Source organism: Danio rerio, chromosome 16 (assembly GCF_049306965.1).
Source record: "Danio rerio strain Tuebingen ecotype United States chromosome 16, GRCz12tu, whole genome shotgun sequence".
NCBI lineage: Eukaryota > Metazoa > Chordata > Actinopteri > Cypriniformes > Danionidae > Danio > Danio rerio.
Window position 1 is genome coordinate 57,750,881 of NC_133191.1, and position 15,020 is coordinate 57,765,900.

The following is a 15,020-nucleotide window of genomic DNA, read 5'->3' on the forward strand; positions in this document are numbered from 1 at the left end:
AGCAAAAACAAGATTATTGTCCTTACCCCATTGGCAGATTATTTAGCTTGTTTTAAGGAAAAACTCACTTCATTTTGACTCATTGTTTTTGAAAACGAGACAAAATATTGTGCTCGTCTAAAAAATGCTTCTTGATTTAAGAAGCTTTACATATTTACACTAGAAGCAAGACAAAAAGTCTAGCATTTGTTTTTACAGTGGACACCTTTTTTGTTGACTGCCAAAAAAATGAAAACAGTACACTGGATAGATAAAGGTCCTCCAAAGGTGGACTGAAACAGATCTATATCCTTTAAAAAAAATAAGTCTCATTCACTAATAATTGCACCATTTTTTTTTATATGCAAATTTTAACCTAATTCACAACACCTGTGTACCCACGTGAGTTCTTAAAGTCTGCGTCAACCAAATATTTCAGTGTTTATTTTGCTACCTAACCTTATTATTCTTTAGATGAACAATTAAATCAAGTTAAACTGCTGGAAGAAAAATAGTTTTGGTAATCTTTAATCAAAACCTGAGCATCTGCTTATGCCTTTGGAGTGGCGGCCCTGTTGATGAAGTCAACTTGAGTGCTTCAATATCATCTTTATAATAATATCCTTAGCCTCGTCCCTGTTACCGTTAGTTTGTTAAGATGGAATGATGTGCAAAAAGTAAACCCCGTCCCCTACTCGATATTCAGCTTCAACATACTGAAAAAAAATCACGTGGCTTTAACCGTTATACAACTGGTAGACAGCAAATATGAATGCATGCAAAATATACGCATGTGTGAATAGTCAAGTATAATGCATATTAAGATGTACCGTATATAGTATGGAGATCAGTAAAATAGCTAGCAGATTGTAAAAGCTGTTTTAAATGAATATGCTTTAGTGTAAACACACCTAAAGGTTTGTTTTATTGCTCCAGGGTTCCTCCTGCTGGCATGGAGGCTCATATTCCTGTGCTGTTCCTGGATCTGAATGGTGAGAGATACTGATCTTTAGCAGCCTTTAAAAAGGGTTTTAAATGGATTCAATTCAGCCAAAAAGGAAAATTCTGTCATTATTTACTCACCATTTACTTGTTTCGAACCTTTATGAGATTAATTGTTCTGTTGAACACAAAAGAAGATATTTTCGGAGAATGCTAGAAACCTGTAACCATTGAGTTCTATAGTATTTGTTTTTCCTACCATGTAAATGAATGGTTACAGGTTTCTTCAAAATATCGTCTTTAGTGTTTAACAGAAGAAAGAAATGTATAAAGGTTTAACACCACTTGACAGAGTAAATAGAGAGTAAATGTTAATTTCTGGGTGAACTATCCCTTCAACTCTGTCACTTCTGTACTGTGTCAGAAGCAAACATCAGTTTACATTCTAAAGCATTAGTTTGGCCATTAAAAGGACAGATCACCCACAGCTGAACATTTCCTCAAGAAGGGTTTATTCGCACACTCACAACAGTGCTGAACAGTCTAAAAAGAAAATCTTCTTTAATGTTTCTCAGCCACCGATGACTATTGTCAATTTCATACGGTTTATTTTACAGCATTGATAATGCATTGTAATTAAAGTATAACCAGGGGAATAGACTTAAAGGTGCTGTATGTACGTTTTAGAATCTTCTAAAGCATAAAAACACCATAATATGTGTGCAGATTTTCAGAAACATGCTCAGTGAACATTGTTGTTTATCTGAAAAACAATGCTGAAGTCAGATATTCTGCTTTGAACGTGTGTTACGTGCCGGAACGGCTGTCTTTGTTTTGGTTACTTTAATCCTCCCACTGCCAGTTTAGCCAATTATATTTCAGCGCCCGGGTTGCCTTGGTGGAAAACAGCGTATTTCATCCATTTATTCAGTTATGAAGGCTCTCACAGTGTACGTCCGTGACTGAAATGTGACCTTTGGTGGACAGTAGCAGACTCTGAAATGTTGCTTTTAGGGTGCTTTCACTTTAGCACTTTTGGTCCGCACCTGAGTTCGTTTGACGTCATAGTACGGTACGTTTGGCTAGTGTGAACTAGTCTTCTGAACTTGGGTGCGCACCCATGAACCGTATTCGAGTCCGCCTGAAAGAGGTGGTCTGGGTATGGTTCATGCAAACTCTGGTACGGTTCACTTCTGATGTGAATGCAATCGTACCAAATCACAGAAGTGAAGCGCCAACTGTACAGCAAACTATCGGTTTCATAACGTTCGTTTGTGTGTGTTTGTGTGTTTGTGTGTGTGTGTGTGTGTGTGTGTGTGTGTCACGTTTTGTACCTTGGTGACTCGTGCGGGACTGAGCCAGGGCAAAGACAGTGATACACAGTGATGTCTGCTTGTCTCCTCCAAAAACAGCTCCTGCAGACACTGTGTGATGTTCTGAATGTTGATAACATGTTTGCGGCAGATGGACGCGAGTCGCTTTCTGTATGTCCAAAACCAAAAGCTTCAGTTAAAGCAGAATGACCGCGATGTGCGGAAGTCTTTCCATTTCGGTGCTTGCTTTCGTGACCGTCACCTAGCAACGGGCGCAAACAAAACAGCAGCTCGATGACGTAAGCATACCGGGGTTCAGAAGGAAAAAAGACAGTGTGAACACAAACCAACCGAGTTTAAACTCACTCATCTCTGAGTCTGATGTGTGTTTTCAGCTGATAATCTGACGGTGAATGATCATCTGACCGGTCCTCACGCTGCCGGTGTCAACTCTATTCTCCCCAAAGAACACGGCAGCTCCTTCTTCTACCTTCCCATCATCAGACACAGCGACGACGAGGTCTGTTAGAACCATTCATGACATCACACTCACACACATCAGGGCATGCTAATAGAAGCTTCCTATGGCTAAATTAACCAGTGCGGATAATGAAGAAGAACACAAAAAGATATGCCACAATGCACATGTTTAAACCTGAACTTATATTGACAAACTATATATCATCTGCATATACAGTGCTCAGCGTATACGAGTACACCCCATTCTGAGAATCAATATTTTTATCCATTTCTCAGTTATATTTAAGCGCATTTAAACAAAACAAAATTATACATTTTTAAGGGTGTCACGATCCTCCAAATCCTCGATTCAATTACATTTTCGATTCTAAAGGCACGATTCGATTTTCGATTATGAATAATTAATTAATTAATGACCAATTAATTATTTGTAGCCTACCGTTTAAACTACCTGACCTGCATGGTCTTTGTTTTACCCATAAACAAATCATACAGTAAATGAATAAAGGCAAGACACACACATAATTAACAGCTGTCAATCACTTTTTCTGCGGGACTCGTGAATAGGCAGTGATCTGTGTCGTTATAATGGCGTCGGTAAAAAAGACGCACAACCAACAGGAACCAGCCAACAGTATCTGAGGTGTTCGCTAAAATGATTAAGTAGAAGTGAGTGAAGGATTGAAGCAGTCCTCTGCCTGGACCTGCTGTCTCGAGCGCATGGCTGTGTGTGTGTCTGTGTCTGTGTGGTCATGTGATGTGCATTTTCAGAGGTAGTGAGGAAGGAGGGCTGCTCAGAAATGCTACACGCCACTGTGGATGTCGAATCGTTGTCGTTCTAAAATGCCATTTAAAAACAAAGACAGTGTAAACAGGGCCTGAGTGTGTACTTTTCGCGAGCGGATTTGCAACAGGGGCGGGCGGAGGATCGCAATGCCGGTTTTGTCTATCGGACGAACCGTACGTAATACGTACATAGCAGAGCTTGCAAAACTGTGTTTTTTTAGTCGACAACACGAACGTTGTCAGCATAACTCACTGGAAATCCAAAATGCTCACACACCGGCGACTTCATTGAAAGAGGAGAGGGTTTAAGTTCTGTCGACGGGTCTCCTGCTTCTGCAGTTTAATAAGCACAGTTTAACAAGCACGTCAACAAGCAAGCCAAGCTGACGTGACATGGGCGCGTGGCAGCATCGACCATTCTATTTTTTGATTCGATAATCGAAATTGAGCATTCAAAATCAAAATCGTGACACCCCTATAAATTATTCATTCGTTCATTCATTTATTTTCTTTTAAGCCAAGTCCCTTTATTAATCAAGGGTTGCCACAGTGGAATGAACCACCAACTTATCCATCATATGTTTTACGCAGCGGATGCCCTTGCAGCTGCAACCCATTACTGGGAAACAACCATACACACTCATTCACACATACATTATGGACATTTTAGCCAACCCAGTTCACTTGTACCACATGTCTTTGGACTTGTTGGGGAAACCGGAGCACTAGAGCTGCACGATTCTGGCTAAAATGAGAATGGTGATTTTGCTTAAAATAAAGATCACGATTTTCTCACGATTCTGTAGATGTAAAATAAAGGTATGGTAAAAACAAACATATGGCACAATCTCAATAATAATATTATGTGTAGGTCTACTGGTGTCTATAAATGATTCTATTCTACTTATAATAATTCTGATGTTGAATTATTATGTTTGAGATATATGCTTGCAATCTGTCATATTAGACAATTTAATTCACTGGTAAAATCAGACATTTGCCATTATCAGATTATATTCAACAATATATAGGCTAGAGTAGTTATACTGACATTGTAAACATTTATTTTCATGCACAACCGTGGGTTCGCTATAAAAGAAAAAAACAGATCAAATGCTTGCCGTAATCATAACTCTAAAATGCGATTTGATCATTAAAGTGCACACTTTCAGTTTCATTTTGACTGCTAAGTGCTGTTCATACTTCGCGTGCGGCTCCCAAATGATCACTCTGTGCCACAAACTGAAAATTATTTACAACTATATTGCCTGTTACTCGCAACATATGCAGGTTCTGTTCACTAAAGTAGACACGTGCATCTATCATTAAGTAAAGCGCGCGCGGCCTCTCTGTGATAACAGCTCACATCACGTGTGATTTCCCGGCCGCGAAAACATCATTTTATTTATATATATATATATATATATATATATATATATATATATATATATATATATATATATATTTATATATATATATATATATATATATATATATATATATATATATATATATATATATATATATATATATATATATAAATATATATATAGAAATATATATCATTAATAAATATATTAAGAATTTTTTACATGCTGATCTAATGTAATTAGTGACAATACTAGTAATAATAATCACTCAAAAATAATATAAAATATCACTCAAATCACTCAGTCAAAAATAATAAATAAGGCGCCTAATTATGGGCCTAAAATGAAGTTGCCTTAGACACACAAACACACACAGTACTCTGATGCATCTAAATCAATGAGAATAGTTTTTAAAATGGATAAAATATACATTTATTTGCTTTTATTTATGACTTATTTTGTTCAAAACAATGTGTTTATATGTTAATCTAATTAAATTAATCAGTGAGGGTTATAAAAAGTGCAAATATAATCTAATCTTGTGTATATATAGTGTAAAACAAAGTAAGTTTTTACTTCAATTGTTAAATGGGAGCTGAAAAGTTTGTGTGATTCATACTTTGATGACTTTCTTCTCTTTGTGTGTGTGTGTGTGTGTGTGTGTGTGGTGATGTTGTCAGGTGTCAGCTGTCTGTTCGTGGGACTCCTCCATCCACGACTCCATCCACCTGAACCGCATCACAGCAGCGAACGAGCGCGTTTACCTGATCGTCAAGGCAGCGGTTCAGCTCAGCCACCCGGCCTGTGTGGAGCTGCTGCTGCGCAAGAGGATCGCTGTCAACATCTACAACAAACAGGTCTCAATACACTACACACTACACTCTGCACCTGCATCCTCATCTCACTTCCTTCCCATCTTAACATGTGTCAATTATTTCCGGTCACACTTTACAATAAGGTTTCATTAGTGAGTGTATTTACTAACATGAACTAATTATGAGCAATACTTGTGCAGCATTTATTAATCACAGTTCAACATTCACTAATGCATTAGTAACATCCAAATTCATGATTGTTGAATGAGTTAACATGAGCTAACAATGAACTTTATTAACTAACATGAACAAATGTTGTATTAAATGTAATGCTCATTGCTTGTTCATGTTAGTAAATGCATTAAGTAACATTAACTAATACGACCTGATTGTGAAGTGTGACCTTAATTGCATTACTATTATTTGCATTTGACTTGTTTTCACTGGTAGATCAAGAGTGATATTCAGGTTTTTTTCCTCCTTCTATTTGTTACACACATTTAAACTATTGTATGTTATATCAAAATACCCTTGCATACACTCACCGGCCACTTTATTAGGTACACCTGTCTAACTGCTCGTTAACGCACATTTCTAATCAGCCAATCACATGGCAGCAGCTCAATGCATTTAGGCATGTAGACATGGTCAAGACGATCTGCTGCAGTTCAAACTGAGCATCAGAATGGGGTGGAAAGGGGATTTAAGTGACTTTGAACGTGGCATGGTTGTTGGTGGCAGCAGGCTGCTCTGAGTATTTCAGAAACTGCTGATCTACTGGGATTTTCACGCACAACCATCTCTAGAGTTTACCCTATTGGTCTGACAAAGAGGAAATATCCAGTGAGCGGCAGTTCTGTGGGCGCAAATGCCTTGTTGATGCCAGAGGTCAGAGGAGAATGGCCAGACTGGCTCCAGCTGATAGAAAGGCAACAGTAACTCAAATAAGCACTCGCTACAACCGAGCTCTGCAGAAGAGCATCTCTGAAAGAAATAATTATTATTATTAATAGTTGGACACTCAAGACTCACACGCGCATGTCTAATGAAATGGGAAGAAAAACCTATTTGTGATCTGTGTTTTTAAATGATGTTAGAGAATATTTTTATTCGGGAAATATTTTAAGTAAAATGTTTGAAAAGGAGCGAGGCAGTGGCGCAGTAGGTAGTGCTGTCGCCTCACAGCAGGAAGGACACTGGTTCGAGCCTCGGCTCAGTTGGCGTTTCTGTGTGGAGTTTGCATGTTCTCCCTGCGTTCGCGTGGGTTTCCTCCGGGTGCTCCGGTTTCCCCCACAGTCCAAAGACATGCGGTACAGGTGAATTGGGTAGGCTAAATTGTCCGTAGTGTATGAGTGTGTGTGTGAATGTGTGTGTGGATGTTTCCCAGAGATGGGTTTCGGCTGAAAAAAACGGTAAAAACTTGCTGGATAAGTTGGCGGTTCATTCCGCTGTGGCGACCCCGGATTAATAAACGGACTAAGCCAACAAGAAAATGAATGAATGAATGATTTTAAAGGTGCCTTCTGGACCAATTTTAAAAAATATTTATCTTTAATCAAACTAAAAGATTGTATATGACTGTTTTCAGTGTTGTTGCTTCTTGTATGTTTTTTGTTGGGTGTTTTTTTTTTACAATGTATGTTTGTTAAGAAACTGATATGATTACATATTATATATTTTAGTATATGTTTTTGCCATGAATATAGCCAATGCTGCTGATATGGCATTAAAACCTAAATAAATAAAACATCAATAAATAGGAGCATCTCTGAACACACAACACGTCCAACCTTGAGGCGGATGGGCTACAGCAGCAGAAGACCACACCGGGTGCCGCTCCTGTCAGCTAAGAACAGGAAACTGAGGCTACAATTCACACAGACTCACCAAAACTGGACAATAGAAGATTGGAGAAACGTTGCTGCTCTGATGAGTCTCCATTTCTGCTCACACATTCGGATGCTCGGGTCAGAATCTGGCATCAACAACATGAAAGCATGGATCATCCTGCCTTGTATCAGCGGTTCAGGCTGGTGGTGGTGGTGTAATGGTGTGGGGGAGATTTTCTTGGCACACTTTGGGCTCATTAGTACCGATTGAGCATGGTGTTAACGCCACAGCCTACCTGAGTATTGCTGCTGACCATGTCCATCCCTTTATGAGCACAGTGTCTCCATCTTCTGATGGCTACTTCCAGCAGGATAACGCACCATGTCATGAAGCTCAATCATCTCAGACTGGTTTCTTGAACATGACGATGAGTTCACTGTACTCAAATGGCCTCCACAGTCACCAGAGCTCAATCCAATAGAGCAGCTTTGGGATGTGGTGGAGCGGGAGATTGGCATCATGGATGTGCAGCCGACAAATCTGCAGCAACTGTGTGATGCTATCATGTCAATATGGAGGAAATCTCTGAGGAATATTTCCAGTACCTTTTTGACTCTACACCATGATGACAGTAAATAATATTAGACTAGATATTCTTCAAGACACTAGTATTCAGCTTAAAGTGACATTTAAAGGCTTAACTACTTTAATTAGGCTCATTAGGCAGTGTTCTTGCTCTGTTAAACAGCAAGAATAGATTTTTAAAGTGTGATTAGATGTACAGTATGATCGGTGTGTAAATGTTAATGTGTGTGTGTGTGTGTGTGTGTGTGTGTGTGTGTGTGTGTGTGTGTGTGTGTGTGTGTGTGTGTGTGTGTGTGTGTGTAGAGTTTCACTCAGAGTCTGAAGAGACGGATGTCGCTGAAAAACATGCTTTACTCCTGTGGAGTGACGTATGAGATCGTCTCCAATATACCAAAGGTACACACACATGCACACACACACACATCGTCGGCTCTTCATATGAGTGTTTTTGAACACACACACACACATTTACTCACTCACATCATCAGCAATGCCTCTTGTAATATCTGTGTCATACACAATTCATTACACACACTTGTTTTCTGATATATCACACACACACACACACGCAGGCGTCTGAGGAGCCGGAGGAGCGTGAGACTCTGGCCCTGATGGCGGCACGAGGAGAAAACGAGGAGACGCGAGACGGAGAGACGTACATCGAGAAATACACCAGAGGAGTGCTGGAGGTGGACAATATACTGTGCCTGGACAGACTCAGACAGGTGACACACACACACACACACACACACACACACACACACACACACTCTTAGACTAATACGAACAGAGTCGTATACATGCACACATACTCACACACACACACACACACACACACACACACACACACACACACACACAAATACATACAGAGTCGTATACACACGCACACATGAATAGACAGAGTTGAATACACACATACAGCAAATACACACACAGAGACAGACATACGCACACACACACACACTCACAGACACACACATACATACATACATAGAAAACACACCAACATACATACAGGCTCGTATACACACACACACAAATGCACACATACACACACACACACACACCCACACCCACAAATACAGAGTCATATACATACGCACACATGAATAGGCAGAGTTGAATACACACATACAGCACATACACACAAATACACATGGAGGCACACACAGAGACACACAAATATAACATATACACACACTCACAGACATACACACACTCATAAATACATACACACACAGAGAGAAAAACATACACACACATACTCACAGACATACACACACACACACACACACACACTCATAAATACATACACACACAAATACACACACAGAGAGAAAAACATACACAGACATACACACACACATACACACACTCATAAATACATACACACACAAATACACACACAGAGAAAAACATACACACACATACTCACAGACATACACACACACATACACACACTCATAAATACATACACACACAAATACACACACAGAGAGACAAACATACATAGACACACACACCACTACCACAGACGCACACATACACACACTCATAAATACATACACAAACAAATACACACACAGAGACAAACATACATAGACACACACACCACTACACACACATACACACACTCATAAATACATACACAAATACACACACAGAGACCGCTACACACTCACACAGACACACACACACACATACACACACTCATAAATACATACACACACACAAATACACACACAGAGAGACAAACAGACACACACACACATACACACAAACTCATAAATACATACACACACAAATACAAACACAGAGAGACAAACATAAACGGACGCACACACCGCTACACTCTCACACAGACATACACACACACACACATACACAAACTCATAAATACATACACACACAAATACACACACAGAGACAAACATACACAGACACACACACACCGCTACACACTCACAGATATACACACACACACATACACACACTCATAAATACATACACACACAAATACACACACAGAGAGACAAACATACACAGACACACACACACCTCTACACACTCAGACATACACACACACACATACACACACTCATAAATACCTACACACACAAATACACACACAGAGACAAACATACACAGACACACACACACCGCTACACACTCACAGATATACACACACACACATACACACACTCATAAATACATACACACACAAATACACACACAGAGAGACAAACATACACAGACACACACACACCTCTACACACTCAGACATACACACACACACATACACACACTCATAAATACCTACACACACAAATACACAGACACACACACCGCTACACTCTCACACAGACACACACACTCACATACATACACACACTCATAAATACATACACACACACACACACTCACAGACACACACATACATAGATAACACGCCGACATACATACAGGCTCGTATACACACATACAAAGAGATAAACACAGAGAAACACACATAACATACACATACACACAGTCTGCGGGAGATTTTATTTGTGTGTGCTTGCTTGTGTGTGTGTGTGTGTGTGTGTTTATTCAGGCCGTGACAGTGAAGGAGGCTCTCTCTGCGAAAGGCAAACACATCCGCCGCAGTCTCAGCACACCAAACGTCCAGCACGTAAGAACACACACACCTGTCTCAACACAATCGCAGACACTACATGAGTACACATGACATCACTGCGCACATCATTACATTACAAGAACAATAACAACATTCCGACACACACTTAGTGAGTTAAGATCATCAAAAATAATATCATTCAAATAAGGGCGGCACAGTGGCTCGTTGGGCTGGCTCACAGCAAGAAGGTCGCTGGTTCGAGCCTCGGCTGGGTCAGTTGGCATCTCAGTGTGTAGTTAGCATGTTCTCCCTGCGTTCCCGTGGGTTTCCTCCGGGTGCTCCGGTTTCCCCCACAGTCCAAACACATGCGGTACAGGTGAATTAGTTGGGCTAAATTAGTAGTGTATGAGTGTGAATGAAGTGTATGGATGTTTTCCAGTATTGGGTTGCAGCTGGAAGGGCATCTGCTGCGTGAAACATGTGCTGGATAAGTTGGCGGTTCATTCCGCTGTGGCGACCCCTGATTAATAAAGGGACTAAGCCAAAAAGAAAATTACATTTGAAAATAAATATAAATAATTTGAATAAAATATTGCACATTTTCATATTTATTATTGCACTTTTTTTTTAGTTTTCCTTTACATTTTTTTTTTTACTTTAACATGCTCATATATGTTTTTCTAGAGCTCTAGTTGTAAATCAGACGGCCGGACGGGTTGTGAGGATGAAGATGTGAAGGTCAGTGAACAGACGGTTTGTATAAAGGCTTTATACTTCTCCATGAAGCGCACGTGTATGTTCCGGCCAAGCGGCAACCTCCCGCTCTCTCTCAGGAAGCCAATACTGAAGTAACTAAAACTGCAATTCATCCGAAATTCCGCTAGTCCTGGCCGCTCCTGCTCCAAAACAGAGCAAATTTCAATTGAGCCCACTGTTAGAATGGCCAACTTTACAGCAGAAAAAAAGGTGTTTACAGCCTGGTACAAAAAAAGATTTTGGTTAATACAGCTAATATTACCCTTCATGACAACTGTGAGGGGGGTGAATTTATTTACAACTCATCCGTTTCCTTTATATTAAGTTATATTAAGTTTGCATAATTAAGGGCGTGGCCACTTGAGTGACAGCTAGATCTCGTTGGTCGTCGTCACGTCACCTCAGCTGAATCCTGCAGATCAGCCACTGAACTCGGCATATTTATCGTATTTCTGTGTTGTTTTATGTGGCTTTACACAGTCAACTGCCTTTTGGACTTGTTTCCTACAATTATTAGATGGCTTGGCATGCTGAGTGCACTTAATTGTGCTCACAAACCATTCACATGCCCTTCGTTTCCCATGTGAGTAAAGTTATATACTTATATTACATCTCTATACATGTATTTGTTTTATTTAAGATCATTTATCGTTTATATTTATATTTAGAGCTGTAATGCACTCCAGAATCTGACGAATTGATTAGCTGTAGGCTGTAGAACAGTCATCTGAAACGTTGTCATACAGTGTTATGCTGGATTTCATCAATAGTCTTGCATTAACTAACACAGACTATATCTGAAGTGTTTGGAAGTAATTTGCGTTTTCCTCCTTTGGGAAAACATCATAAGAACAATGTTTAGTAGCTCAATGTGTTACAGCAGTGTTTTTAAAAGTCTAAACCAGTGGTCACCAAACTTGTTCCTGGAGGGCCGGTGTCCTGCAGATTTTACCTCCAACCCTAATCAAACACACCTGAACAAGCTAATCAAGCTCTTACTTGGTATACTTAAAACATCTAGGCAGGTGTGTTGAGGGAAGTTGGAACTAAACATTGCAGGGACACCGGCCCTCCAGGACCAGGATTGGTGACCCCTGGTCTAAACACTTTATTGATATAGTGTACAGCCAAGCACGTGGTCAGAATACAAACGAGTCACAGGTGATGAAGTATTAAGCGTTCTCCCAAAGTAAAGTGTGTCTAAACCAGGTCCAAGCTAAATACCAGCAGGTGTCTGTAGCTCCGCCCACTCTCCGCCTCTTTGCCCTTGTTTGGTATCCCGCCGTGAGTGTGATGACACGCGAACAAAATGGCGACGGTTGGCTGCGCCTACTTGTGGCTTCTTTTGCGCTCTTTAATAGAAACCTATGGGTGACGTCACGGATACTACGTCAATATATTTTAGTCTATGGTTCTGGCGCAGGTGGTCGCATCGCCCTCACCGTACCTGATGCCGATGTGCACCTCTCAAAAATGTAATTACACTTCACAACCAGTGCCAGCGCATCTATAGAGGCGTCCCAGGTGGTCGCCTAGAGCAGGGGTTTTCAAACAGTGAACAAAGGTGGGTTGCGCAGTGTCACATAAGGGTGCATACTGCAGCTGTATTTACATTGCGGTGAATCAAAACCAGTACGATTGACGGCAATAACTTAAAAACCTCTTACCCTAAAAATATCTAAAGTGTGTTTCCTACAAAAAGACAAAGCTGGTTATGTCTCACAGCTGTTTTTTTCTTTTTATTCGCTTGACATTACGAGCACTGCTCTGTTTGAGCCCTCGCAATCTGCGTTTAGCCGGTAGAGCTCGCGCAGAGCGGAGCTCTCAGTAAGGGACCGTCGGAAAAGTGCTTATTTTTTTCTTTTTTTTGTTTTTGCTCCGTTCTGCGTGTTTTATTTTAAACACTACTAATTTTCTCTTAAATGAGCACAAACAGTTACTAAAGTAGTCGAATGCTTCATTATAGATCTGTGCATTCTTACATGAACACCTCTGTTATCAAACAAAACACAATGAGAGATTCATTTGCTGCTCTTCTCTAAATAACTATAGTCACTTTAATCAATATGCAAATACAATTAAAAGTGAAGTAGATTTCATATCTTTATTAAATTTCTGGATAGGTCATTGATTTTAATAGGCTAAACCTTTTATTTTATTGTCAATATTTTCTAATATTTGCTCTGTATTCTATCATTTGAAGCTATTTGTTGTCCCATATTTTTTCCATCCCAACGTTGACAGATTGCTAATCAATAAATAGCTATAGTGCTATCTGTTAGTGTTAATGTCAGCTTATGTTATGGAAGGCATAGATGTTATGGAAAACAGTAATAGTAATGTAACTTCCCCCATCAGTCCTTCCTCAAGCAAATGTGTAAGTATTAGATCTATTCAGCGATAATGTTAATGGCATTGGCATATTTATCTGACGTTTTCCCAGCTTGTAGTAGTCGATCAAAAAGCGATTTAGTTTCTTATGACTACACCAGCAGTGGAGTTTACTGCGATGTGACGGGGCTTGATCATAATCAAGGGGCTTGATCAATTGATCATATTCTCCTCTGAAAAAGAAGAGGATCTTCATCAACAAAAAAATGATCAGAGTTACAGCCAGCATCCCACAAAAAGCACTTCGAGCCTCATTTTGTGCATATCAAATCGCAAAATCCAAAAAGCCGCACAATATATATTTTTGACTGCTTTGAATGGACACATTTTTTACATATTTTTCCATTAGAAAATATTATGGTGGGTCTTGAGATTGAATTTCTTGCCTAGGTGGGTCCCGGAATAAAAAAAGTTTGGGAATCCCTGGCCTAGAGCGACAGAATAGAGAGGGCGGCGTCCGTGTCAGTCCCCCACCACAACCCCCCATCCCCCGGTCCTCACTTTTGTCCCCAACAATTCCCCCTGTAATAATTTCAGACTTGCTCATCTTGCTCATCAGCTTGTCTGAGCGTAGCCTTTAGGAGGCGGATCTCAAGTCTGGCCTTGGATTGCTGCAGTTTGGTTTCAGTTGTTCCTCTGCCAGGTGAAGCTGTGCTTCTGCCCTTTCAGTCTCTTTTTGCAATTGTTGAAGGGGATTTTAAAAAATCAGTCATTACCATTCTTTACACTTTTTTGTTTATTCTGTAATCATTGCATGAGTGTATAGCAGTTAGTGACAGAATTAAATGTATTGTTTTTGGTTAGTTTTGACAGCTGTTCGGGGGATTATTTTATTAGGCCAAAATCTTTATAATTTGCTGTAGGCCTATAGTAAAAGGCTGAATACGTTAAAATCTAATCACTGTAGCCTGATGGATGAACAAACATAATTAAAATCTTATGAATAAATAGGATATCTTGTAAGATGGGGCGAAGCAGTGGCGCAGTAGGTAGTGCTGTCGCCTCACAACAGGAAGGTCGCTGGTTCGAGCCTCGGCTCAGTTGGCGTTTCTATGTGGAGTTTGCATGTTCTCCCTGCGTTCGCGTGGGTTTCCTCCGGGTGCTCGGGTTTCCCCCACAGTCCAAAGACATGCGGTACAGGTGAATTGGGTAG

At 40.1% G+C, this 15,020-nt stretch overlaps 1 protein-coding gene across 20 annotated transcripts in view; it reads left to right on the forward strand.

The window, feature by feature from the left end:
- kif13a (kinesin family member 13A) overlaps window positions 1-15,020 on the forward strand; it is a 118,591-nt gene that overhangs the window by 93,175 nt on the left and 10,396 nt on the right. For 9 of the 20 annotated variants that reach the window (XM_009292734.4, XM_073925522.1, XM_068214278.1 and 6 more), the window contains 7 exons: window positions 916-971; window positions 2,630-2,754; window positions 5,551-5,727; window positions 8,404-8,496; window positions 8,673-8,825; window positions 10,697-10,774; window positions 11,405-11,458. In XM_009292734.4, the coding sequence (XP_009291009.1) occupies window positions 916-971; window positions 2,630-2,754; window positions 5,551-5,727; window positions 8,404-8,496; window positions 8,673-8,825; window positions 10,697-10,774; window positions 11,405-11,458 (736 nt within the window). Of the gene's footprint in view, window positions 1-915; window positions 972-2,629; window positions 2,755-5,550; window positions 5,728-8,403; window positions 8,497-8,672; window positions 8,826-10,696; window positions 10,775-11,404; window positions 11,474-15,020 lie in introns of all 20 variants that reach the window. The other 11 variants (XM_073925520.1, XM_009292736.4, XM_009292735.4 and 8 more) reach the window with 2 other exon arrangements.